The sequence below is a fragment of the Aptenodytes patagonicus genome, chromosome 6 (assembly GCF_965638725.1).
Source record: "Aptenodytes patagonicus chromosome 6, bAptPat1.pri.cur, whole genome shotgun sequence".
In the NCBI taxonomy this organism is placed as follows: domain Eukaryota; kingdom Metazoa; phylum Chordata; class Aves; order Sphenisciformes; family Spheniscidae; genus Aptenodytes; species Aptenodytes patagonicus.
In genome coordinates, this window is record NC_134954.1 from 52,197,987 (window position 1) to 52,225,417 (window position 27,431).

General features: G+C 39.2%; 1 protein-coding gene across 2 annotated transcripts in view; it reads right to left on the minus strand.

Annotated features, from left to right (window-relative positions):
* RAPGEF4 (Rap guanine nucleotide exchange factor 4) overlaps positions 1–27,431 on the minus strand; it is a 163,558-nt gene that overhangs the window by 59,049 nt on the left and 77,078 nt on the right. For both annotated transcript variants that reach the window (XM_076342598.1, XM_076342597.1), the window contains exons 5-6: positions 23,845–23,917; positions 22,713–22,777 (exon numbers count right to left, since the gene is read on the minus strand). In XM_076342598.1, the coding sequence (XP_076198713.1) occupies positions 22,713–22,777; positions 23,845–23,917 (138 nt within the window). The remainder of the gene's footprint in view (positions 1–22,712; positions 22,778–23,844; positions 23,918–27,431) is intronic.

Genomic DNA, 27,431 nt, shown 5'->3' on the forward strand with positions numbered 1-27,431 from the left:
CAATGCAATTAAATTGGGATTCCTGATTTTTCTCATTAATAAGTCAACAATTTTTCAAAGACTCATTTAAGCTATAAACATTTCTGTCCCACCAGAAGGGTGGTAGAACATCCCTCAGTATTTCTTCATTTCTGGAACTGTGTGGAGCATGCTTTAGACAGTCTACATTTGCAGTTAAAGCATGCTAAGAATAGCAATAATCTTTTGAAATATGCCTCTAATGCAAACAAAACCATTGAATAACAGTTTCAAACAGGTATATAAATAATGAAGTCAGAGATATCACTCTGAGTATTAATGATTTTTGCTTCCATTTTCTTTTAAAAGGATTTCAAGTCCTCACCAAGTTCAAGGAGACTGAAGGTAAATACATACTTAAATGGTTGGCTAAATTGGCATTAAAGTAATTATGAAAATTATTTTTAAGTTCTACATTCTTAAAAGCTTTTTTTTAAAATCAATAAAGCACAATAAACTCAATTTAGCTTCAGATTTTCATTCTAGTTAGGAATATACTTCAAAGGAGAGATAAAATGCGTAAGACAAGAAATATAAGAGACTTTTACAGCACCAGACTAGTGGAAATGAATCACATTTTAGTTCTTCAGAGTTTCCATTAAACTACAACAAAAATGCATAAAACTAATAGTTGAAAAAATTTAATTTGGATGAAGATTTGTCAATAAATCTCCCATCTTAAAACAGAATGTAAGAGAGCATTTAGAAGAAATCTGATTCAACCCAAAAATACAGAAAACACCCAAGGTGAAAGCTAAGGCACAGCACAAGAATCTGCAGAAAGCAGCAGGAAGGCTTGTTCACCTACATTTGATCCTGACCAATACAGAAGGATCAGCTGCGAAGACAGAAGGTATGTTGGGTGAAGGTGATCATGAAATGATCCAGTGTCAGAACTTTACAGAAGCAAGTAAGAACATCAAAGTAGAAACAATGGACTAGGAAGAAAAATTCCCATACAAACAGAATACTGATAGCTAAATTCCTGAGGCAGGTCATGGGGGAGCAAGTGTAAGGTAAAAGGAGTTAAAGAAAGCTGGTAGTTACTTAATGAAACAATACTAACCACACATACAATATATCCTAGCACAGATCTAGAAGTTGTAGTAAAGACTCATCTTAGCTAAAGAAAGAGCTCTGCACTGAAATACAAGAAGGAAATGTACAGAAAGGATAAAGTAAGGGGTTTACAAAAGGCAAGTGTAAAAAATAATTTGAATAATGAAGGACAAAATTAGAAAAGCAAAGGTATAAAATGAGACAGACCTACCAAGAAATGTCAAGAGCTACAGAAAATATTCCACAAGTACATTAGTAGTAAAACAAAGAGAAGGAAAAGTGTTGATGCACTGCTCAACAGAGGGAAATCTATTGACAGATAATTCAAGTAGGCCAGAAGCAGTTGATTTATTTTTTGTATCAGTGTTCACTAGAAAGATCAGTGGCAGACAGATGGCTAATATCCTAAGTAGTAGAGTGAAAGGGGTAAAATCTCAGCCTGAAAAAGCAAAAGAATGGATGAGAAAATATTACATAAATTAGCTATTTTCAGATTGGCTGGGTTTGTAGAATTTCATGCAGGAAACTTGAAGAGCTTGAAGAAACTTAAAGAGGGCTGCAGCCATCTCAGAACCATCAGCAGTCACCTCTGACAATTCTTGGGGACTAAGGAAGGCAGCAGAAGACAGAAAAATGGGAAAAGGAGGAGCTGAAAAATTATAGACATGTCAGCTTAACTTGTCTTCCTAGAAAAAGTCCATTTGTAAGCACCTGGAAAAGAACAGGGAGATGAGTCACATGTGACGTATATTAATCAAGAACAAATCATGCCACACTAATCTAATTTCTTTCCATGACCGGGTAGCAACACAGATAGATTGGGGAAGAAACAGTAGTTTTTCAACCCTTTACTTTAGTAAGACTTTGGCACTGTCTCATACAATAATCTCTTCTGCAAAGGGCAGATTAAATTCTTACAAAATAGGTGCAAAGCCAGCTGGAAAAGTATATTTTGAAAGCAATTACCAGTGAAGCACTGTCCAACTGGCAGTCATACCAGAGGTCTGTTCTGAGCAGCATTCTAAAGAATATGTCACATCTGATACTATTAAATGTTAACACGGGATGAAGTAGAATGTACACTGATTGATTCTGCAGGAGACTTCAGGATGGGAGGGACTGCATGTACATTGGAGAATAAGTTTGCAATTTGATACAGGTTTGACATTGGTCTGAAGAAAATATGATGCTGTTATGCATCACAGATAGTGCTGACTACTTTTCAGGCAGAATCAGCTATATAAAGACAGGGTAGGAAACAAGTGTCTTAGCAGCAGTTCCACAGAAAAAGAAATAAAGTTTATAACAGGTATTAAACAGAACTGAGTAAGCAATGCCATACTTGTGTGAAAGCAACAAATACTGTACTGGGATGTAGTAACAGGTTAGATACATAATGCAGTCCTGCTTTAGTCAGCCTAGATAAGACCTAAGCTAAAGCACTGTGTCTCAGTTGCCCACTTTACTTTGAAAGTATCTAAACCAACTAGACAGAATTTAGAGGAGAGCAACAAGAATAATCAGAAAGCACAACATAAATAATCAAAGTTGTTCAGCTAAGGAAAAGGCAAGTCTTAGCAGAAGTGTGATAAAAAAGACTTCAAATTTAAAAGGCCTTTGAAAAGAAAAAAGAAGTTACCTAGTCCATCGTGCAGAGATCAGGAAATAAAGAGTTGAAATTGCTGTAAGAAAGATTCAGGTTAGACATCAGTGAAGCTTTTCTAAGTGTGGACAGTGAATACTGGCACAGATTGCCAGGGAGGTGTGGTTCCTCCCTGGAAGTGACACAGCTATAGTGAATTGTGCATGTGGCTCAGGGATGGACTAGATGCTTTCCTGAAGTACCTTTTAGCCTCACTGTGTGGCACTGTGCAATTTTCGAGGACACCTTTACATGTGTAAAATTAGTTCAACCACAAGGTGGTGCTTAAAGGGATGATCAATAATACGACCCCCAGAGCAGCAAGCCCGGACTCAAGAAAGCAAAGCAGTCACTCCTACTGTGGAACAACGTCGTTGCCATCCAGAAGACATGCCCAGCAAGGAGTCCCCCCGACGTTACACCCTTTCAAAGCTACTGCAGTGAACTCTGGCTGCAATAGCGATGAGATGAAATGCAACAAATGGAACCACAGGGCTTGGACCGAGTTTGCTACAGAAAGGTAAGCTGTGCTTCAAAGGCAGAGAAATGTATCATCAATTAGTTAATAGGAGATATGATGTTCCTGCAACAACTTCCCATCAGAAAAAAATGGATTCAGTAAGGGATTGTATCTTAGGATAATAGTCACAACTTGGCTGAAGTCCAAGAAATGTTTTGTAAGTCTTTACAACCTTCGCTCTCCCAGTAAGGGATACTTTGAAAGCACTTAGAAAAAAAGAAGTAGCTCTCCCTATAAAACAGCAGAGAGTGAGCAGAGTGTTTAATTCCCTTCTTAACACATTCTGGTACCTCTGAAGAATTAATGTGACTAAAGCACATACATGTTGCACAGAGCTGTATGACTGCAGCTACTTGATCATCACATTTTTCAGGACTTCTGAATAAGGGAAAAGTTATCAGGTGAAGAGCTCAAATATGCAAGTCAGTTAGAATAGTTTACAAATTATTACCCATCTCCTGGCCACAGCAGTGACACGTGTACCTGCTCTTAGCTTTCCTTTAGCGTGAGAGAAAGCAACACAGCAGTACTGTCTTGAGCTTTAGCTACGTCGTGCCCTTTTCCAACTAGCGCACACACAGACAGTTTACTGTGATCTGCTGATCCCCCCTGTAGGGGAGAAGGTGCATATGGGTCTGGAGGGTAGAGAAGGGAAAGCTGCAGGTGCTGGTAGGGGGAAGCACAAAATGATCATGAGAAACTGTGATAAAATGGTTTTCAGCGTTAACGTTGCCAAACTTCATATCTGTACATTTATGGATTCACATTTGGGCCATTCAAACAAACCCTTCATGAAGCCAGTCACAAAACTTCCTATTTAAATTGGGGTGAAGCAGGGAAAGTAATAATTTTAGCCTCCATTCCTTTGAAGATTCAAATATTTATGCATGAGAGCAATACCATAGATTTAAATAGGACTATTCATGTGTATAATTTTATGCACACATTTAATCTCTGGAGAAATAGGCCTTAGATTACAAACTACAGGGCAAGGGCTGCCTTTATTTCTGTGCTTCTTACATCACTGAGCAAGCCATATGCAAACAAATAAATAATGAACAACAATAATAGAGACCTAACATGAGGTCTGTATTTGTCAAGTTATTTGAATCTGCTAAATAAAATCCAAGAACATCTCTTATAAAAATACATTTTTCTATTCCCCTTGTTAAATAGCTGTAAGAGGATGTTTCTTCTGAGCCTTTACATATGAATGAATGCTTTAGACCTACAGCGATTTGGATCTATAGAATCAAATGATAGAGGGGCCTATCTTACTACTATCAAATATTAATGTAGGAAATGTGTATTGCAAAGAACTAAGATGAAATAAAACAAAAACCAATGAATCATGTTTTTCCCATGACCTCAGTGTAGCTCATCTTTGAACAAAGAACAACTTTCTGTATTTATTGGAGTTAAGCATGGCATGTGAGGTTACCAAGGTGATCGGATAAACCTGTGCACTACTGTTGATCCCTTTATTTCCAACTGGGGCACTGAAAAGAGTTGCAAGTGACATCTGTTTTCCTGCTGGCTGGCAGGGGATCCAGAAGAAACAAAGGACAAAAGCCACACAAGTCCAAAGGTGGCAGCAGCAACAGCCACATCACTAAGAGGTCTGTTTGTTTTACACCCTCAGTATTTACTGCTATTGGTGATTTAGGGCCTAATCCAAATCCCACTGAAATCACTGGGAAGTCCCTAATTGACTCAATGGGTTTTGAGTCAGGCCCATAGCATTTGATTCTCCTAAGTGTATTTCAGGAAGTGGAGCATCTTTAGCCCTTACTGGTTCCAAATGACTTCTGATGACTGCCATTTATGACTAACATGCTTGAATATCCTTGTATACATCTCCTTGAAAGGCTATCAGTGCCCTACCTGTTTCACATGGGAGGAAATAAAACATACAAAAAACCTTTCCCACAATATTGGTGAAAGTATAGCCAGTCAGTAAGATACAGCCAACAATTAGCAAAAGTCCCCACAGCCCTCCCACACAACACCTCCCCCTTCTATTCTTATCATTCTTTCTCAAATCCATATATCCATTTCCAAAAAGTTGCCTTTTTTGTAGTATGTCATCTATCTGAGCTACTTCAGACTAAAGGCATAGATAAGAATTCCAAAGATGAGGGGCCTTTGTAGAGATGACTCTTTTTCCAATACAAACCAGTATTTCCAGCGCTACAGAATAACCATATAGCAGGGAAAAAAGGTCCTTTGAAAAGCATTTTTGTCAAAATTTGAAAGAAAATGTAACCAATATTGTAGGAATTTCTGTGCTCTGTTAGCCTGTGCTGGATCTCTGGAGTAGCCCTATGTAGAACATGCTGATACACTGACCAACTCTTGTCATCAGAAAACAACCTATGTCATGACCTCTAACCAACCCTGCAGGGTGCACAGTCTGTAAGAAACCTTGGCACACATTCCCTGCCACAGGGACTTCTGATGGTTGGGACCTGTTACCAGGATTGAGCTCTGCCCAACCGAGACCACAGTCATATCCGCAGAGAGACCTTACCCGCCCCTCCAGAGGACAAGAAAAGTGGAAACAGAAATACAATCATCACTACTATGCTGGAAACATTTCAGTCATCTCTTCACTATCTCCCCACAAATGCATGTAGCAGCTGAGAGAACGAACCTGTCCTCCCCAGCACTCTCCTCAAGACAGTACTGGCAGCCAAAGAGCAAAGTGCCTGCTCATGTCTCCTAAGTCCAAAACTGACAATGACTGACTTCATGCCAGGTCTGTAGGTGACTTAGCAACAGTTTGCAATTAACAAAGGACAAATTACCCAGAAAAAGCACTTGTTTCTGCTCTTCATCTATGTTTACCAAACAATGCAAGTATTAAAAGGACCTGTAGCCAGTCTAGATAGTCTAAAATTGTATTACCAAAGCATCTTCAAACCACCCATGCTCACAAAAGACAACCATAGAGCTTCTTAAGAAACATCAAAAGTGGGAAACAGGGCAAGGTATGGACAGAGGAAAACACAGTCACAAGGATGTTTGCAAAATTAGGGAACTTCCACAGAAACAGGAATTAATCACATCTTAAAAATCTTCTGAGTTTCATAAAACTACAGCACCTGTAATCTAAATACCCCAAACTACAAACTAACTAAACCAAGCAAAATAGACTAGTAGAAATTGTCAGGACCAGTGGTTAAGACAGCTCAGTTTTATTCTTTTTTTCTGAATTAATTGACTGCACGACCTTGCACAAATCACGTAATCATACTGTGTTTCATTCTCCCCTTTTTGGAGAGAGGAATACTAATAATTTCTACCTTTGTAAAATGCTTTGAATACTGTCAGCAAATGGACTACTATCAAAATATTCAGTGTAATGATGACTGTTTTAAAATCTATATTCTTTAAATGTAATACAATGTGAAGACTAAACTGTATTTTAAAATACATTCTAAAATTGCTTTTCTTTAGTAATCTACATGTATTAATAGCATAAACAGGAAAATGTGTCCCTTTAAATTCTCAAATACAATCAGTGTAGCAAATTTATTTTAGAAAGCTAAATTGAAATTGCATTATTAACACTTCTACAATGTTTCTTTAACAAACTGTAAATGTCCGTCCATTTAACGCAAAATGATTCAGCCATTACCAAAAATGATACTTCACTGTGAATGTCAAAGGGAAAAAGAATATTGAAACAGCTTATGACCAGTGCACAAAAACCCCCAGAACATGGCTAATGATGTCTTATTTTCCTGTCATTTTTCTGCTTCCCTGCTACAATGAAACAGCTGCTATAACTACACTGCATGCATTGAATAAAATGTCAGAAAATGCTAACTCTGCTGTAAGCATTCCTGATATTCTGATAGAGGTGTGACTACAGTTGCCATAAGGAATCTCAAGCCAGCGTTGTCATGGGTTTCTCTGCTGCTGCATTTTTTTAACCTACAAAAGAATAAAGCATTTTTTTTCAGTCTCTCATGAGAATTACTGGTTTCTTAGTATCCATGGCTTTAATAGTATGTTTACATGAAATTATTTACTTCTTGAGAAACAAACTATAATGATGAAGATGAAAAAGTATGATAAATACTAGGCAGCAAGGTTACTGGTTTTTAAGACCCGCCTCTCACCCATGCTATAGGTACACAGCAACTATTCAAAAGGCAAACTGAAGGGAAGTTAAAGATTAATGAGCTTCTGGAGGATTTATTTCACTTGTTCCCAGATACCTTTGTAACTTCTGCACACATCTCCCACCTCCAAGTCTCCCAGGAGGCATGCCTCTAGGCAAACAGGACTGGATGGCCTCTCCTACACTTCGATCACACCCAGATGCCAGAACTGCCCTCTGAGGACTAGGTGGTGAAATTTTAGATGAAGTGGTTTCATGCCAAACATAAGGGTGCCAAAAACTGGATGGAGTGTGAATTAGTGGGTGAAATTGTGAACCTATTAAAATCAATAGTGAAACTCTTGACTTTAGTGTAGTCAAAACACCACACAAGTGAGGCAAGAGCACTACTGTCTCCTGGGTGATAGCGGTTTATGTATTGTGTAACCCCAGCTAGTCTTTCCACCTCTGAGTGTTTCAGCTTCTCCATCTGTTAAATGGGGACGACAGTATCTACTCACATCTCTGACAAGTGATGAGAATGAGCAACTAAAAACACTGCTGAATGCTGCAACTAAAATCCTGGAAGTCTACTGTCTACAAATTCATCCTGAGCATTTTATAATGATTTTTAACACAGAAAGGAAAAGTCATCAAAGTGAGACAGGGCTAGAGGGCATTGAAGGTTACCGCCTGAATTCCCTGGGGAGGTCAGCAACAAGGTAAAGCCTCTGGCAAGCGGCGAAGAGAAGTTAATTTAAACCCATTTTGTGTCTCCTCTGGTGATTCCAGGTTCCTTCTTCTCCAAGTTCAGGACAGCGCATTGTGTGAACATACATGAAATGATGAAACATTGAAGGAGTGCAGCACATCTGCTTCAGATTCTAGCTGCCCTATCTACTCCTCATTCTTCTTCCTGTCATCCTTTTCAGAAATAAATTTTTGCTAAAAATGAAACTGAAAAAGAATGATCTAACAATATCCAGTGCAACACCTTCTGTTATCCTACTTCACAGAAGGAGATTTTTAATGATCTATGTAGATGTTTTCCATCTACATACAATATATTTCCTGAAAAAGGTAAATGGTTGTTTCTGTAGTATATGAAAGTAAACAGAAGAAAGAAATCCCACACTGATGGCTAGACCAGAACACATTTAAAAAAAAGCACATTCTTCTTTCAGCCAAGTATTTCTTTACTTCAACAGCTTTAAGTCTTCTGTCATAAACATAAAAACCATTAAAGCACTTCTGTTTAATTTACATATTTGTGCGTCAGTGGAAAAGACAAGCATTCTGCTCTTGGCAAATATCCACAAAACAACCTTCTTATCTTCTTTAAAACTTCTATTTCCCATGATGTCTACAAAAAGCTTGTCAAAGTGGAGGATACTGATGTGCTGAACCTGCTACCTATCCTGTCTCATCCAAGTCTTTCAGACTGTGCAGTTTATCTATTAGGTGGCTTTGTTCCAAAATTGGATTGTAGTCTCGTTAGGGTAGAGCCCTTCCTCCTAGAGCTTCTGATGCAAGAGACAGCTCCTGTCCCTGACTGGGATGTGTCAGCACCCCCACAGCTCTGCTAACTACAATGAACCTTCATGACCAGACATATCTAACCACATGGGGTGACCTCATCGCAGTCTACAACTTCCTCAAGGCGGGCAGCGGAGGGGGAGGTACTGATCTCCTCTCTCTGGTGACCAGCAATAGGACACGAGGAAATGGAAGGGGAAGCTCAGATTGGACATTAGGAAAAGGTTCTTCACTGAGAGGGTGGTTGGTCACCGGAACAGGCTCCCCAGGGAAGTGGTCACGACACCAAGCCTGTCAGAGTTCAAGGAGCATCTGGACGACGCTCTTAGTCATATGGTTTAGTTTTAGGTAGTCCTGCGAGAAGCAGGGAGTTGGACTCGATGATCCTTATGGGTCCCTTCCAACTTGAGATATTCTATGATTCTATGAAAACAGAAGGGACCTGGTCACGAGGGACAACATGCATCTTCTGAGGACAACCCATCAACATCACTACCTTCTCCTGCTATGAGGGCACATCATCATCTGATTCAGTCATGGGCAAAGTCCAATAGCATAAATTCAGGGGGTAAATACTGGCTATGAAGGGTAAGGGCATTTCTTTTTCTTTTACAGTAAAATCCAATTGTAGTCTCACACATTTAACTAGCATGAAATGAAACTCATAACGGCTGTATTAGTTAATCAGTTAATTCCATGTTCTTCAGATACTTTACTGGCAGTAATTGTATTGATTAAAAACATACAAAGGCATTTGGAATTAAATTATTAGATCTGAACAACATGGATTAATATACCCCGTTTTTCACATTAATTCCATAATGCAATGGGAATAATCAGTAAATAAAATACAAACATTAAGTTAATGTACATCTGTGTGAACAGTAGGTATTCCCCAAGAAAATAGTAAAAGAATAATACTAATGAAGTTTACTAATAAAAGAATAATACTCATGAGGTTTAACAAGGCCAAGTGCAAGGTCCTGCACTTGGGTCGGGGCAACCCCCAGTATCAATACAGGCTGGGGGATGAAGGGGTTGAGAGCAGCCCTGCCGAGAAGGACTTGGGGGTACTGGTGGATGAAAAGCTGGACATGAGCCAGCAATGTGCGCTCGCAGCCCAGAAGGCCAATTGTACCCTGGGCTGCATCCAAAGCAGCGTGGCCAGCAGGTCGAGGGAGGTGATTCTGCACCTCTACTCTGCTCTGGTGAGACCCCACCTGGAGTACTGCGTCCAGCTCTGGAGCCCTCAGCATAAGAAAGACACGGACCTGTTGGAGCGGGTCCAGAAGAGGGCCACGAAAATGATCAGGGGGATGGAACACCTCTCCTATGAAGAAAGGCTGAGAGAGCTGGGGTAGTTCAGCCTAGAGAAGAGAAGGCTTCGGGGAGACCTTCCTGCAGCCTATCAGTACTTAAACAGGGCTTATAAAAAAGATGGTGGCAGAGTTTTTAGCAGGGCCTGTTGCGACAGGACAAGGGGGAATGGCTTTAAACTAAAGGGGGGTAGATTTAGACTAGATATAAGGAAGAAATTTTTTACACTGAGGGTGGTGAAACGCTGGCACAGGTTGCCCAGAGGGGTGGTGGATGCCCCATCCCTGGAAACATTCAAGGTCAGGTTGGACGGGGCTCTGAGCAACCTGATCTAGTTGAAGATGTCCCTGCCCACGGCAGGGGGGCTGGACTAGATGACCTTTAAAGGTCCCTTCCAAGCCAAAGTATTTTATGATTCTATGATTCTATTCATTCCTGCCAATCTGAAAAAAATACAATTAGCATTGGAAAACAGTAAATATTTCGTATTTGTAAATTTGCTCCTTTCTTCCTCCTAACTTTCTACAGAGCTTGCAGCTGCCTAACTTGATACCATTTAAACCAGGCCTGTTCACATTTGTTCTTATTGTTTTGAATTTCAGCTCATCTTCCCTGATAAGTAGTGAGGGACAGATATTTCTAAACATACTCTGAGCTGCTTCTGTTGCTAAATGAATCTTTATTGCAACTTGAGAAAAAATTGGCTCCACAAATGCACACAGAACACTGCAATAATTAACCCAAGACTGATACGGAGATGTGAAATTACTCTACCTGACATTTTCCCTAGCAAACCACATCTCTTTACATCCCAATTCACCATAGTATGTTTCTGAAAGAGGTGACCTCTTTTTACCTCTCTCAGTATGTAGCCCAAGCTGTGTAAATTCTGTGATGTCTGGCTTTTAGGGATATCACAGAACCAGCCCTGTCCTTCTGAAATGGAAAGGGACCTACGGCATGTATTTTGTAATTTATCCCCTTTCTCCTATTTCTACTTAATGTTGGCGTTAATTTTCACATCATCGCTAAAAATATTGCTTCGTCCAGCTGAAATTCTGTCCCTGCATCCCTCAACCACTCACCTCCTTTTTAAACATAACCTCAAAATCTTCTTTGGCTTAATTGAGTCTACAGTGTCTCTTTGTGGACTGCATAAAGGATAAGGACTGTTGCACTATGTTAAGCAAATCACAGTGTGAAAATGTTTGCTGTTCCAGAGAAGTTTAATTACTGTAATCCAAACCAGCTTGCCTGGAAATACTGAATGTACATAGAGTATTCCCAGCTAACTTGTGTTAAAAAATCCATCATTTCTGCAATAATGTAGGAATCTTCAGCTTCTCCATGACAATTGGTTTAGGAGACTGTCTTGGGGAAAGGAAGATGCATCCTCCCCAGAGTAATTTCTAGTACAGTGAAGTCCAATATTATTGCAGGTTGCCCTGTGTCTGTATTGCCACAAGGTCACACAGCACTTTCCAGGCAGTAATCCAGGTTCTCTACCCCAAACAACATAACAGAAAAGCCAGACAAAACACAAAAGACAGCATTTCAAGAACACTGACTAACATTGAAGAAACCAAACAGACTAAGTAGCATTCAGGAGCTCTAGCAAGGCAACCTCCTGGTTTTCTTCTCGCTCTTCCTTCCCCCAGTTTGGACCAGTATACCAGGAAGACGAGACAGCCATTCTATTACACAGGCCCAGGACTGCTGTGGAGCAGTGGCTATACATTTACAGTATAAGGAATGCCAGAAACCTTACTGTTACAGTTTCATTGACACAGGTTTTTCCAACATTCCCCTGGAATCTGCAGCAGCTAACACTGACAGCAGAGTGTGAACTGAATTGGGGGAAACAAAAGGGCAGGGGGAGTGTTAGGCTCCTTTACCTTGTGGACCCCTATAGTTTTGCCAGTCAAGATGAGGTACCTTGTGCAGCTCGTGACAATAGGCTTTTCTTAGGTTTATTTCCTAGACTCATTTGGAATCATTGCCAGAACCCAGCAGCCTGCAGACCACAAGCTGAAAATCCCTAATCTAGACCGGCTTTGAACACAATTAAGACAACTCAAGAGTAAGGAGGGAGAGGGGAACAAATATTTGCCTGGATCTGTATGTGTATTACAGCAGTAACAGGAATACATCATACAAATCTGTATGTAAACACAGGAGACTGAAATCATACAGATTCATTTGTGATTTAGCAGAGAATTGCAACGGAGCTGCCAGCTGGCCTGACAAAACGATCCCCTGCCAGTTGTCCCTCTGCTTCCCCTGCAGCTGACGTGGGCTGGCAGAAATGCCAGGTTTGGGGCAGGAGAGAGTCTCAGTCTGTAGCTGACAGACCTGCTAGTGCTTTGTGCGGAGGTTAGACATTTAAGGCTGCAGACCGTTCACAGCAGCCTCAAAAAGGACCGCTGTTGTCCATCCCCTCCTTGAACCCCACACCCCGGCTCTGCCCTGTTGCTTGTGCTGGCCCTGGCCAGGAACCTAATTTTCATCCAAAACAGCAGAAAATTAAGCTCAGAAAAAAGGTTTATGCGTTTCTGACAGTTCTGCTCCCTTACCACCAGGCAAGGAGGAGTCTGTGATGGAAGAGAGGGCACGCGTAGCTGGATGTAGAGAGAAGGGACGTCAGGGGGGACACACGGGGGAGCACAGGTGCCCTACAGTCCTGGTGCAGGTCACTAGAAGCTGCTGTGGAAGGGCAACCACAGCCCCACGGTTCTCCCTGGGCCCAAATGTGCGCTGCTCTGGGAGGTGATGCTCCCACCATCTTCCTATTGCACAGACACCCTCTCCTACCTCTGCTCCTAGTGTCACTGCTGGCCTTCATGTGGCTCTAAGGTGGGCTGGGTCAGAAAACGGGTTCAGGTGAAAAGTAACCACCTGGGCCATTATGCAAAAGGCTACAAGGGAAGAGTGGCATGAGAGAAGATGTTTCTTTAGCCCCCTCAGATTAATGCATTTGAAGTCAGATACTTTAAAGAGTGAGGATGGACAAAGCAGTACTGGGAGGTTTACAAAGACTTAATCATAATTCTCCCCTGTTAAGCTACTGGCTCTTTCTCCATCCAGTTCATATCTAAGGTTATTATACAAATTGTTTTTATTATTTCATTTCCTAAGATGAAAACATGTGTGGCTGAGTAATCCTAATTATAAGCAGTGTAATAACTGGTATTGGAAGTAAAAACTTTTTTTTTTCTTTTTTCTTTTGGAACCTAAATTATGTATTCTTTTCATTTCTCTACTAGTCAACTCAGCTATGTATATTTGTATTTCCTCACTAACTGCTATCTTTAATTTTAAGACAGCTGCATCACTGATGATAAAGCACACAAAGATCAAACATGTTCACAATCTTGTGCCAAGCTTTCTTCCAGAAGGAAATTTACAAAAAGAATAAATAATGAAAAGTCATAAATCTTTAAACACCTGAACAGCACTTGCTCCTTAACCATCACTGGAGGTAATAGTCCAATTACATTTTCGGCTCTGTCATAGATATCTGACATTTTTGCCTCAGCAATTCTAACTCGGAATGGCTCTAAATGAGCGCCACAAACCGAACACTTGTTTTGGTGGCGGTGCTCTTTGCGTGGAGCCAGCACAACAGGCACCTGGTTCTTGACTAGCCAACACAAAAAGAAGAACAAAATCACTGGACAGCTTTTCCCCACTATTTATTAACCTCTCAAATTTTTGTCATCTGTACACAGACAAAAAAAGATGCTGCTAAATGATCAGATCAGACACATTGATTACTTCTTACTGACTCAGAACTATAATTGACTTTGTGGAATACCAATGTCCAGCAGGTACTGTAGGACAGGCAGTCAAAATGCTCTGCGAGAGATGATATGAGTGACTAGAAGGAATCTGATTTTAAGATCCCTGATCCAATTTTTCTGCCAAACTTGAGAAAATAATTACAAGATTCAAAAAAATTCATTTTGCTGTTTCAAATATAAGTGCCAAATGTGTTACTTGTATACGCTTGACTTGTCTGAAGACATGAACCTTGAAAAGGACTATCTTTTTTTCTCAGTATAATTACCCACTCTTTCTGCCTTTCAACTGCAAGAGATAAATGGAGCATATGTGCATGTTTTTTATGGGTTGGGACAGAATCATAGAAGACACAGCCAAGGAGCAAGAGTCATCAAATGTGACTCCACAGTATATATTATCAGACTGCCCTTGCCAGCACTGGCAGGTAAGGCAATATGCTGTTTCCCCAGACAACTGGGACTGAGAGTGATGCTCCTATTGAAAGAAGGTCCCACACCTACTTCACAATATTGAGTGTTTTACAAATTCTAGCGTTTTCTAGGAATTTCTGTTATTTTTCCATTATTTATTTTATTTGTCTAAACTATGATAGCAACACTCATTCAGCTAGGCAAGAGGAGTCAGAAAGGGAAAACACCTCTTCAGCCAAATTGCCTTTCCCATGCTACCTCAAGCACCTCCATAACCCTTTTGTGGGGAGAAGGTTACTGAGGGAGGAGGTGAGTACTTGCTTACTCTGCTACTCTGAAGAAGGCCAACAGTGTGAGTTAGATCCCCTCCAAATTACAAGATTAACAAAGAAACATATATAATTTAGTTTTTCATTTGTCTATTGATTTCTGAACTTCTTCCTCCCATTCACAGTGTCTCTTAGGGTTATCACACCAAGGACTGATCACGATAAGCTCCTGTAAGAAAACTCATTTGAAATGTATGAACACATATGAATTCCATGCCTTACAATGTTCTGAGTAAACCAGCGTCTTTCTGTCTGACAGTCACTCCATCTTTTCTGTGACTGCAAGCTCTTTGCAGCAGAGGCCTCCATCCCTCCTTTGCATCACAGCACACAGGACAAACAAGAATCGCAAGGTTTCAGGATAAACATAAATTGCAATAAAGGCTGACATAAAAATTAAAAAAAAGCAAGAGAAGCGGAGAGCACCAAAATAATAACAATAACTGCTTGAGGGGACTCTTCATTCAGACAAATACGGTGGAGATCATACACATTAATACTCAGATGTAAAAGTCATGGAACTAAAAACTCATACAGTTTAGCTCTAACATTGACTCGAGTATATGGATTGTTGTGCTGGTAACAGAGGAGCGCTCTCTCTCTCTCCTGTACCTCTCGTTCCTCATCTTTTCACTTCTCCCTCATGATAAAACGCCCACTTCCCTGATTCAGATCTTGCAGGTAGTTTCACAATGACTCAGAAAGTCATTGCAGCACTTAAAGAAGGATACAGATGCAGACACACTTTTCCAAGCTCGGTTTTCCCTTCCTGAGCAAAGGGCAGTGGTTGCTTCTGGAATGTTTTGCAGCTGTGACAGGAAAGGGAGGCTCTGTCTTCAGGTGCTGACAATTCAACTGTGCTGTGCTCTTGGACACTATTCACTATTTTTCCCATTATTCATCTTCTCCCAGGATAAATGTGGCAATTTGCTTATATTTTAAAACTGAAATACACCTACATATATTTAATCCTCTGTTGTTACTGCTCTTAGAAAATGAGGGTAAAATTTAAAGCAAGAATATTCCTTTAGCATCTGTAGGTTGCAAAATTCTGCCCTTTTCTGCAAAAAGTTAAATTCATCTACCAAGAGAAGTCTTGCCTCCATCTCTTACCAATCTCACTATCATTGTAGACAGCTCTGTTTATCCTTAGAGCTGTCCGTAGAACCACCACAATGAAAACTCCTCATTGTGGAAAGAAGGGACCATATTTTTTCTTCCAAATTCAAGGAAGGGCTTCAAGGAGCAGGGATCCTTGCACTGGATCAAGTACGCACTCAAGAGAAATTAAGTTATTTTGACACGTACGCTGGTAAATACACAGCAACCCGGACCAAGGATTCTGTTCTTTTTCTCCACAATGCTACTCATTCCTGTACAGTAATAGATCAAATGAGAATCACTAATTGCATCGGCAGGTTTCATATTGAGACTACTCTGGCTAGTTCTGTATTGGTCAGATTGGAGATTATACGGTCATATTATATTGGTCAGCTTATACGATTAGACACAGCAGAAGAAACTACTTCCAACAGAAACTGCCATTAGCATCTCCAGAATTCAGGGTACACAATGAAATCATGGGTCATAGATATTTAATAGATTATCAGGCAGCTGAACTGGATAACAGAAGATGGGGTGGTGCAAGCTTTTCTTTGAGGCATCACTATTCACACTGGCATTTGGGAGGGAAGCCTACAGCTGTGTATCATTCTCCATATGGCCGGAACTGGAGATAGCGATGTACCAAAACCTTCCCTGGCGGTTCTGCAACAATTTAGTTTATGCAAAGCCTACTTATGTAAGCCAGCAGACCTGCTAACAATTTTGTTTACATTAAAGAGCTCTGATGACATATAAAGACCTTCACATTTTTCATGATGAAGGTCATTACTAACGTATGAAAAATGTTTCACAGGCTCCTACTCATCTCACACTCCTGTCTTTGTTATCTCTCCTGCCATATGCTGTAACCATGCGACTCATTGCCAGGGACTATATGCACAGCCTCTGCACTAGCCAAATTGTTACAGGCTGTGATAATGATTGAACCCTGAGCACTTCCACTTAGAGCAAAATGAAGAACTTGAACAGACCTCTAAGCAAATTACTTTCATATATGTGAAATTGGTGCCAAAATATCAGAGCAGCCCCTAAAAGTAATCGGTACAGTTAGGACTGCATTAAGACATTATTTAGAAATATTTGCACATAGTGCTTTTATGCAACCACTTTAAAAACAGAAAAAGAAAGGGAATTATTTTTTTAACCCTATGCTAACATTGTATAGGAGAACTGACTCTGGCACAGAGCCCCAGAGAGGATAGGAATTAATGCACACATATCACTGGACAGTTATGTAAACCATCCACATAGAAAATCAGTTCTGTTATAACACAGTTTTCATGTGAATGTTGGAGAGGTTACCACTTCCAAACAAACATCTTGTCATTGCATCTATAATCTTGCTAGAACACTGCCTGCTTTCCTGCTCTCTCTCTCTTTTTATTCTTTCTTGTAGGCTCACAATTTCATGAGCATGCGAAACATTTCCCTTAGCATTCTGCTAATGCTCTATCAAATTCCACATTTGACAATCTACTGAATATGTTAAAAGATAAGCTTTCTTCTCGGTCATCTGGGAAAAGTAAATTGAAATATAGGGAAGTCAGAAGTAAAACTATTGTGTTTATTGCTAGAGTAGCTAATATGGTGAATGAACGTGATTATTACTGGTGTCTTGTGTGGGCTCTTCAAGGCTGCATCTACATCTTTACAAACAGTATACTTTCAAATGCCCAGAGCTATATTTAAGTGCTTGAAAATTGAAATAAGTGAATATTCATTTGCCTGGCAATGTTGAAAATTGCAGTATTTTGAGGATTAACACTTAGATTATGTCCTTCTCTGTCAACTGAAAGATCTTTTTGATATAATTTTATTAAATTAATTTAGAGTTGATAAAAAAGTTAATCATGTTTTCACAATCACTCCAATTATTTAAACACATAAAAATCAGCACAGCATCTAAGCCTTATTGAAAATTCAGTAAAGAAAAGGAATCTACATTTTATCACATCAAATTAACCAGGGAAAAAGATGGATGAAAAGGTAACTTTCAGAGGTGTATTTCAGCACATCCTATAGGAGCTTTGCTATACAAAATGTCTTCAAATAAATCACTTCCAATAAGCTTCCTGGCTAGAGGATTTGGAGTCATTACATGAAAAACATAAAGGGGACGTTTCAGCCTGTGAGCCTCACAAACTCGATCCATGTGTTTTTCGAATATTACTTCGTGCACTAGGGGGAGCTCCTGCAACTCTTTAGCACAATAGAACCCTAAACACAATATAGGGAACATAATGGAAATAAAGCATGAGAGAGATTTCGGAAAAAAGACATATTCTTCACCCAATAGCAAGAATGACTGTATGAATCTGCACAACTTAATCTGCTTATATCTTCTGTGTTCAGTATGGTTTCCTCAGTACAAAGGAGATGAAGAAGCATTTTCCCCCTTTCAGGATGTATGCTTTCAATGAAGAAGGCACAACTTTATCTAGGTTTTAAACAGTCATAGAGATTAAGTTGTACAAAGAAAGCTAGCGTGGTTTTTGAGGTGAGATGTTGTTTTAATTGAGTGTGTCACAGGAAAAATATATGTGAGCAGGTAATCAAAGTCTGTACCATAATAAACACGAAGAATTGAAGTCCATACCATAACAAACACGGATAAGAGGACTTCATTAACACTGCTCAGTCAGCCTCCATTCTTGAAATTCTCTGCTTTTGAGCACTTAATTTTTCAGCCTTCCTTTCAAGCAGAATTTTTTTTGCATAGTTTCTTGAGGATGTGGGGATTCTTTTAGCAAACTGCAATATAGGAGATTCCATTACGGAAACTTGGATCATTAGCAGGGTTAGGACTTTTTAACTATCGACTACTTGAATAAATAGAACAATTGTAGTTAATCACAGATTTCTATTCTTTCTGTGGATCGTTCCTATGCTCTCTTAGGCACAGCATCCACAGTTTGCAAAGGAGTTTAAGACATTTACTGATAGCAGAAAAAGGCATTCAGCACCACACTCCATAGGAGAGTGGAGATTCATGCTCTCGACCGGTCTGTCCTCTGTTCTTACCCACATTCATTCCTGTGTCTCTACAAGACATTTCTGCAATGCCCTCTTCTTTAAAACTACCATATATCCCATGCCTCCAGAGAAGAATGGGCTATTTCTTTACTCATTTCCTACTTGGGCACCAGTGGAGAGTATAAAAGCACAGGGGAGAGAACTGTGGTTTTCAGTTAGGGTCTGGCTTTATAATAATCAAAACGTTGCTCTAGCAACTAGAATGAGTGATTGTGAGAAAACCCACACCGTTAAGCATTGACACAGGAATGCCCAAGCAGCCCAGGACCAAAGATGAACAGTGTGGGAATTCTGCACACGCAACACGCACAGCCTGTGTTCACAAGCTTGCAGTTACACTGTAATGAGCCTCTAGTGAGCTGGTTTCAACTGAGATTTTTCAAGGCTTAACAAGACGCTTTATTTTGTAGGGGGTTGCAAATGGCACTCCTTATGCCAGAACAAGCCCCAGATGTCGAGCTGTTAGTCCAAAGAATAAGATTGCTAGTGTATCACTGGGAAAAGCTATTTAGTATGTGCTATGTATTTTCCCTCAACCTCCATGTCAGAGAGGTTTGATCCATTTCAATTTAAAAATCAGCCAGAAGCATACTCTCAGCATGGCAAATTCAGTGTAAACAGTGAAAAAGTGGCCAAATTGTAAGAACAGGATCTTGTAGTGGGAAGCACCATGAAACCCTGCTGCCAGCTCTGCTGGTAATGTATGGAAACAGAACCACTACCTATTCTGTCTGCATGCTGGAACCCGACCTCCCCCGCGTTCTAAGTACTCTTCTGTATCTTTTCCAAAAATGTATTTGAAATTATTATTGATTTTGTCATTTTGGCTTTAGGGTTATATTCATCTCACAGATCCAGCTATATCCAACTCTACCCCATGAGAATTTTTGAAAACTAGATCTAGAGAGACCGGTGTACAGATATTAGACTGACTAGTTAAAAAGACCGAAGCTGTGTTATTTTCCCTGATGTAAGACAGCTTTAAATTGACTTTGTTTCCATTCCCCAAAATGTAACTGAGGACAGTAACATACTCTGTCTCAGTATTTTATGCTCAATTTAACTGCTATATTCCATTAAATGATGTGCAATAATGTAACCCTAAATGCAAATGAATTCGTGTTTCATAAAAGAAAATCTCTTTGCTGCCTTCTCCAAATAGAATTTTTTTATAGATTTTAATGAACTAGGAAAACCAAACATCCCCATATGGTGAGAAAATTTCAAGGCACGTATTAAAAGAAAAATCTTATGTTACTCATCAAAAACTAATAGATGTGACAGGAGAAAAAAAATTAAGCTATGAAGATGAAACTCAAATAATTAGCAAATACGGAAAATCATCTATTACAGTGCTTGTAAGAGACTCAGCACAGGCTAAAAGACAAAAACATGCATTTCATATTTCAAGAGTGGAATATATTAAATTTCTTTTGAAGCAAATTATTTATAGTTATAAACTTCCCTGGAAAATTAAAACAACACACACACCCTGAAATAAATGCATCATTATGATCAGAACTACTGAAGACGTTCTGTCTAAGAGTGTAATGTTTTCTTACCATATGAAAGACTTTGAGGAACTTTCTCTGAACCTCAGAAAGTTCCTCACTCAGTCTTTTTCTGGACATTAGAGAGTAGCCTGCAGGCCTCTCCGAGCTGTATTTGCTGCTAGTCCCATAGGCATCATTCTGGCAATCTAATGATATAAAGTAAAGATACCCTACAAACATTTCCCTTTCCCTGGATGAATGCCCTTCCCTGATGCAGTAGCCATTTTGAGAGTCATATATCACCCTAAAAGAAGCAAAATATATAAAATCTACAAACACGGGGCTGTTTTCTGGTACCCGGTTATTTTGTATTTCAAATAGCTGGCAAAAATTCTGGCAATTTGGCCCTGCAATCCCAGTATCTCCCTGATCATTCAAAACTGACTGCAGGGCATGAAGATTGACATGTTGCGTAAGCACTGTAACAGTTGTACAGTTTAAAATTGCAGGAATGAAGCTCGCTTGCAGTAAACAAAATACTTGCGTATTTATCTCTGCTGCACTTACCTTTCACTTAACACAATTAAAGAGAACTGTGGCCATATGGCAAAAACACAGAACTAGGATTCATGAACCATTTCTATACTGTGTAGGTACTTCTGCCACATTTGTCATGGGACTGTCTGAGCTCCTCCAGGATGAAACAAGGTGACAAGCATCTGTCACATATTTACTCTCTCAGCTTCTCTCCACAGAAATGCGTACAGTGTGGGAGGGAGAAGGATGGCTGTTTTATATATGTGTCTTGGAAAGGAAGTTCATATGGTTTTGCAAAGGACCTTACTCCTGTAAAAGTCATTGAACAGTTTGAGCCTGCCCCAGCCAAGTTCTGTCTCCTACCCAGGTGAATGTTACTTTGTGCGGGAGGAGTCCTGTTGTGCTAGAAAAGCCCAGCTATTGGCAGCAGTATTAATCACTAAACTTTGCTCAGTTTCTAAAATACTTTGTACCTGAAAGTGTATACCACCCTTAGCTGAGCATCACTGCCCATTAATGGGGGGATATCACTTTCTAGGAAAGACAGGTGGTTTTACCTTGTTACCTCTATCTGCTTCAGAAAATACAACATCTTTTAGTTTGGATTCTACACCCGGTGCTTTCATTGAGAGGTCAAGCAAGACCCCTGATCTAGTTTAACTCCAAGTGTAGCACTGAAATGCCAACATCTTAGAGGCGCACTGAGACTTAACTCGTAACTGTTTGTAAAATGCTTACAGAATGAAAGGTGCTATCTAAGTATCTAAGAATTATTACTCAGTGCATGGAAAAATGTTTATTTTCATACAGGATAAGGCTGTGTCAGGAAGTGGTATAGCATTAGTGAATAAGACTCTAGAAAAAGGAACTGCATACCGTTACATTTATACATTTAATAAAGGCTGAATGTGACAAGTAAGAAAGGTCAGTACCCTTGAGGAAGCAGGACAGACAGACAGGGAGAGGTGGAAGTAGTTATTTTCGCATTAAGGAAACACGCTAAAATATTCATTGTCTTTATCGGCTGTCAAGAGATGTTTTTTGTATAACAAAAATACCTTTAACCTTTTAAAGACATCACACAACTGCATCCAATTAAACTCCTATGTCCAGAAAGAAGGCATCCAAGCATCTGTTTATTACTGTAAGTTTTCTACTCCTGCCATAAAAAAATCTGAAAGTTGTTAATCTTCACAGCAATGCCTGATACTGTTTCTTCCCACTATTATAATTACTTTAAACCCAGCATATAAATATTCATGAGTTCTTTCATGTGGGTCCTCATCTGGTGAGACCGAAGGCACAGAACTATTTTACAAAGGGGAACTGGGACGTAAAGTTGCTCTCTGAACACAGGAGAAAATTCACCCTGAGCAAAGGTCCAGAACAATGCCTATGCATCAGTTAAGATTCAGTTAAGCCTTAAAATAGGATGAATTATGAATTTTATGATCCATTGGCTATGCACTGGTCTTGTCACGGTGCTGCTTTTCTTCTTTACCCTCAGCACCTTTCTGACAAAGATCGCACAACCAGATTGTAACACAAACTTCGGCAGCAGTACACTTTCTAATAATGCTGATCCTGAACCAGTTGCTTTCTCCAGTTATATGATACAATGTCTAAAGCATCCTTATAATTTGTATACTGTACTCACATGCATCAGCCACATGCTTTGCATTTGCACATGGTTCTTTTCAATTTAATGCTGTACTTTTGCATTTTTCATTACCAAATCCCCCCACCACCACCAAAAAACAAAGGCAAAACTAGGTAGGATTTACCTTATTACAATTTTTAGAAACTTGGCAAAGAGCACTGCTTGACATACTGTCCTTATCTGGCAGTCCTAAAAAAAGAATACAGAAAATAAATACATACTGTATATTCTTTAAGTAACAGTGGAGATATTTATCAATAGAATAGCGAATTGGAGCGTTCAATACTTTGATAACATACACATTAATCTATGTTTTTTTAAGAGCAAAACAGATTTATTCAGACAAGTTTTCTCTTGCGAACACAAAAAAGACAAAAAGCTAACTTGCGTCAATACTATAAACAGCTTGCTAAATGTAGTACTTTCTCACAACTTAATATTTGAAGTATGTAGACAGGAATTATTTATATTTTTTCATTTAACATTATCTGTGTTTTAGTACCTTGAAGTCAAACGTGACATTGAATTTGCACTAACTAGCATTGCTATGCTATGCTATGCTATGCTATTGTTTCACAAATAGAACATATTGAACACACAACATACAGGGCAAAATTTGCACATGCAATTGCTAGCCATCAGATATTGTCCTGGTTGGCATCTAAATAATCCTCTGGCAACTAAATAAAAGTACCATGATTTACAGAAGTGACAAGTTCCAAAGGCTACCCTTGGATTCACGTCTACAGCACTATCCCACAGTTTGACAGGTTCTCATGAGGCAGACATACCCAAACTTACTTAGCTATGTAACTAAGGTCAGACAGCAGCATGTTTACTGCAGGCTGTCTGCCCAAGCACTAACCTAGGTTCCCAAGCAAGTTGTGTAGCCCATCCTAACTAAAAAAATAAGCCAGTTGGTTATATTTATTTTACTAGCAGGACTCATGGCCGTGTTCCACGGAATTCATGTAACACCTATAACCAGTTAAATGTTGCATGACATCATACAGTATGCTTTAGTCAACAGGCCTGGCTCATAGTGCAGATTTGTGTACAGCTTTGTGTACACTTTTATACAGTTGGGAATGCAGTTAGGCAAGTTCCAAAGTACTTCCTACTATATGAAGTATTAATACAGTCGTAATACTGAATTGAATTTAACATTTAAAATCCAACACCCAAAACCAGAGGACTTTCATCTTCCCCTTTCTTCTCTTTTTTCTAACATCTGACATCTATTTTCTCATACTTACTGTCATTGTTGGAGCCGGCTTCCATAACACCATAAGGAGGAGTGAGAAGTCCAGACATATACTGTCGATATTTCTGAAAGACAGCGATGGCACATTCAGTCAGCTACAGATGTATAAAGCCATTCAATGGATGATGTGGTATTTACATCTGTGTGTCTGCTGCCTTGTGCTTCACATGCATACAAGCAATCTGAGGCAGTCAGACATGTCTTTACTCTTAATACTACAAGGCCCGCTTTCTTGACTGGAGCACACTGCCTTTATTTTATCAAAAGTTGTGCTAAAACAGTTCCCTCCTCCATCTTCCCCAAAGCATGACTTTGAGGGCCCTAATAAACCAATATTGTACTTAGTTGTGTGATTTCCCATAAAGGCTGTTTTAAAGCTCGTTTGAAATTACACTACTCAGCTGAACTCAAGCTAGAAAGCTACTTTATTGTAGGGATGGAGACGAGGCTGTTAACTAAGAATTCATGAGAATCATGTACCACTACAATTTTGGTGTCAGATTTGAAACATACAAGATTTAGTGCAAAAATATTTAATTCCAACACACTAAGTTTGGTTTTCAGAAACTACAAGGTTATGAAACACCCAAACCCAGCACCTCATGTTATGCATACACACACACAAAAACTGTATTATCAGATGAAACTTTGTAACACTAAAAATAATGTCCCTTGTACCACTGTAAACTACATAATTGCAACTGATGTCAGTAACTGGTATTTTTCTTCAGTGAATGCTGGTGAAATGATCAATAAGGTTCAAAGCTCTGTCTAGGGCTTAAGAAATTCACAGAAGCTAAAAAATAACACCAAAGGAAAAAAATGTCCTTTTATCAAACACAAATCATTCAATGAATAAGTGAGACATTTTTGTTTTCAATCATACTATATTACTGTCATGCTTAAGGGTAAACAATTATAATTCCCTTTTGGAACTGTCAGAAAACAAGCTTGTGCAACAGGGATGCTGATGATCAGCATAAACAAAATGTTTCATGCTGTCCTTAGGGTGTGCAGTGAGCTGAACGTGAACAACCAACCAGCCGAAATTCGTGCAGGTTTCAACTAAGCACACATAATTGAGACGGAAAATTTCCCTCACAGTACAATTTTAATTTAAAAGTTTTATCCTTTGCTCTATGGAGCTGTTTGGATGTATTTAAAATATTCTTTATTATAAAGAATATTTTATATATTCTTTATATAGAATATATTTAAAATATAACTTTTAAAATGTTGTTTGCTGGATTGTAACAGATGCTTGAATTATCCTTTTAACATTTCTTTCTCTTGGAAATAGATATGAAAATATCACCAATTCTAGCACTAAAGACTGCCTGTCTTGCATTCTAAATAATAACAAGCTACACGTATTACATTAATCTTAATAATCCAATCCTATTTTTAGACAAGCTATTACATCCTAAAGCTTAGTAATGTATTATTTAAATCTCACCCATAATCCGGCTGAAAACTCGTAGGAGCAAGACTATGTTATATCCCTGGTCAGTTACACAAAATAAATGCTACTTCATTTGAGGATAAAACTCTCCTATTTTCTTTCCCAAACTGTTTGCTTTCCCATACTCTGCATCTAGTCCTATGCCTGCAACTCAGTAAAAGGAAGAACATGAGAAATAATTATTTTCTCAGTTCAACTAGTAAACCACACATGTAAAACAAGGGAAAAACTCATTTTGGTTGGCCAAATGAAAAAAAGGAAGGCATGTCACAAGGGGTTGAAATAACACTTTATTCAAACAGTAGATAAGCATTTTGTTCTATCTTCTACTGAATTTGGTCTTGAAATGTGATTTAGAAATGGAAAATTGAAATGTTTCATTTGGGATATGATAAAATCAAATTTTATAGGGTTTTTTCTTTTGTTCTTCCTCACTGTTCATATGATATTCGTTTCTTTGTTCTGTTTTTCCAAAAATAACATTTTCCCGGAAATACATTATTAGTCCACATTTAATCCACCTTGATAAGGAACTTGAATTGTAGGAAGACAGTCATTTTCTCTTTTACTTCCTACACCACGTTCACAGTCATCATACACTGCATGGCAGTTTCCCTTCTGATTAATTCTCTAATATTTTTCCTGATTATTATTCTCATGAAATGAAACATAGAACACACCATCTAATTTCCAAAAGATTTGGGGGCCTAGCTTAACAAAAATACCTACGGGTAGAATAAGCCAGAATTGCCCGTAACACTTGAAAGGAGGCACCTAACCCCACTCAGCCCCACCTCCTGCTCAGGATGCCAAAGCCCACCAGGAACAAAAGCACGGGCTGCCAAGGACTTCAGCTCTGTCATCTTCCACATGAAGGTCCCACCCTGCCATGGGATGAGTCTACTTACGAGTCTGACACAGCAAGCTCAGTGAGCACTGCTGCCTGTGAAGGAGTTCAGGCAGCATTACCAGAAGAGGCACTAATTCAAGACATGCACTCAGAAAGCTCAGTTGTTCAGACTCCTCCAGGGGACCTCTGTGTAAATGAAACTACCTTCTATATCTGGGTATCTGGAGGGAAGGCTGATCTGACTGCCTACACATGGTCTCCCATGAAGATACCTCGGTGGGGTGCGGGCTAACATAGGAGGTATAATTTACACCTAAAATTGTGTCACTGCATCAGCCAAATTAAATGTCAAGGGACACTTATTTGTCAAGAAGTCAGGGAAACACTGTTTGCTGGAAAACCTAAGTATCCAAAGAAAGACTTAAGTAACTGCATAAAGATTCACAGTATCAGGTGGAGTAATGAAGTTCCAGGCATGAGATCTCTCAAAGCTGAGATAATGAGGAAAACACAATACTGACTGTGAGATCTATCTTGTTACCATAATGTCTGTAAATGAAAAGAAAATGCAATAAGTTAAATTGTACTGGTAGGTGGCATTTAAAATCATCCTGAAGATTAAAAGACTAAATATTTACAAAAGGCTTTTGAAAACATATTCCACTGGTGGTATGAACTCTGGAAAGGCTTTCCTTATGAAAGACAACAACAGCTATCAAATCATCATAAGCTTGTTTATTACCAGAAGTCTCCAAGTTCTGTAAATCCAACATGACAGCAGGTTTTAAAACTACAGTCAGTGACCTATTCACTCTGTCTTCAGATATCTACCGATTTATAAACTCTATCATGCAACAGCTTAAAGATCAGACACTTCCTGCATCTAATCTGACAGCACAAGTAATAAAGACAGTATTTTTTCTTCCAGTTACTGACCGCCTCATATCCATGCAGTGGTGAAAATTAACACGACCTTTTCAGCCACTGCTATAGCCTAAAGCACAGAAGAGTGCTGACAAGGAACAGTTGGGGATGGGAGAAAAGGAGGAAAGAGAATCACACGCTTGCCTTACTGGGGAGGTGCTGTGGGTGAATTTTCATACCAACAGTTTTTAAGGCCACTTATTGTCAGGCTTTTCAGTGTGTTCCTTCGCATGCTCTTATTTAGACTTTATTTGCAGTTAGCTGCAGTTAGTTTCAGAGGTTTTCATGCCTACAATAGATTTTCTTTAACTCTGTGAACATAATTTGGTATATTTTCATATGC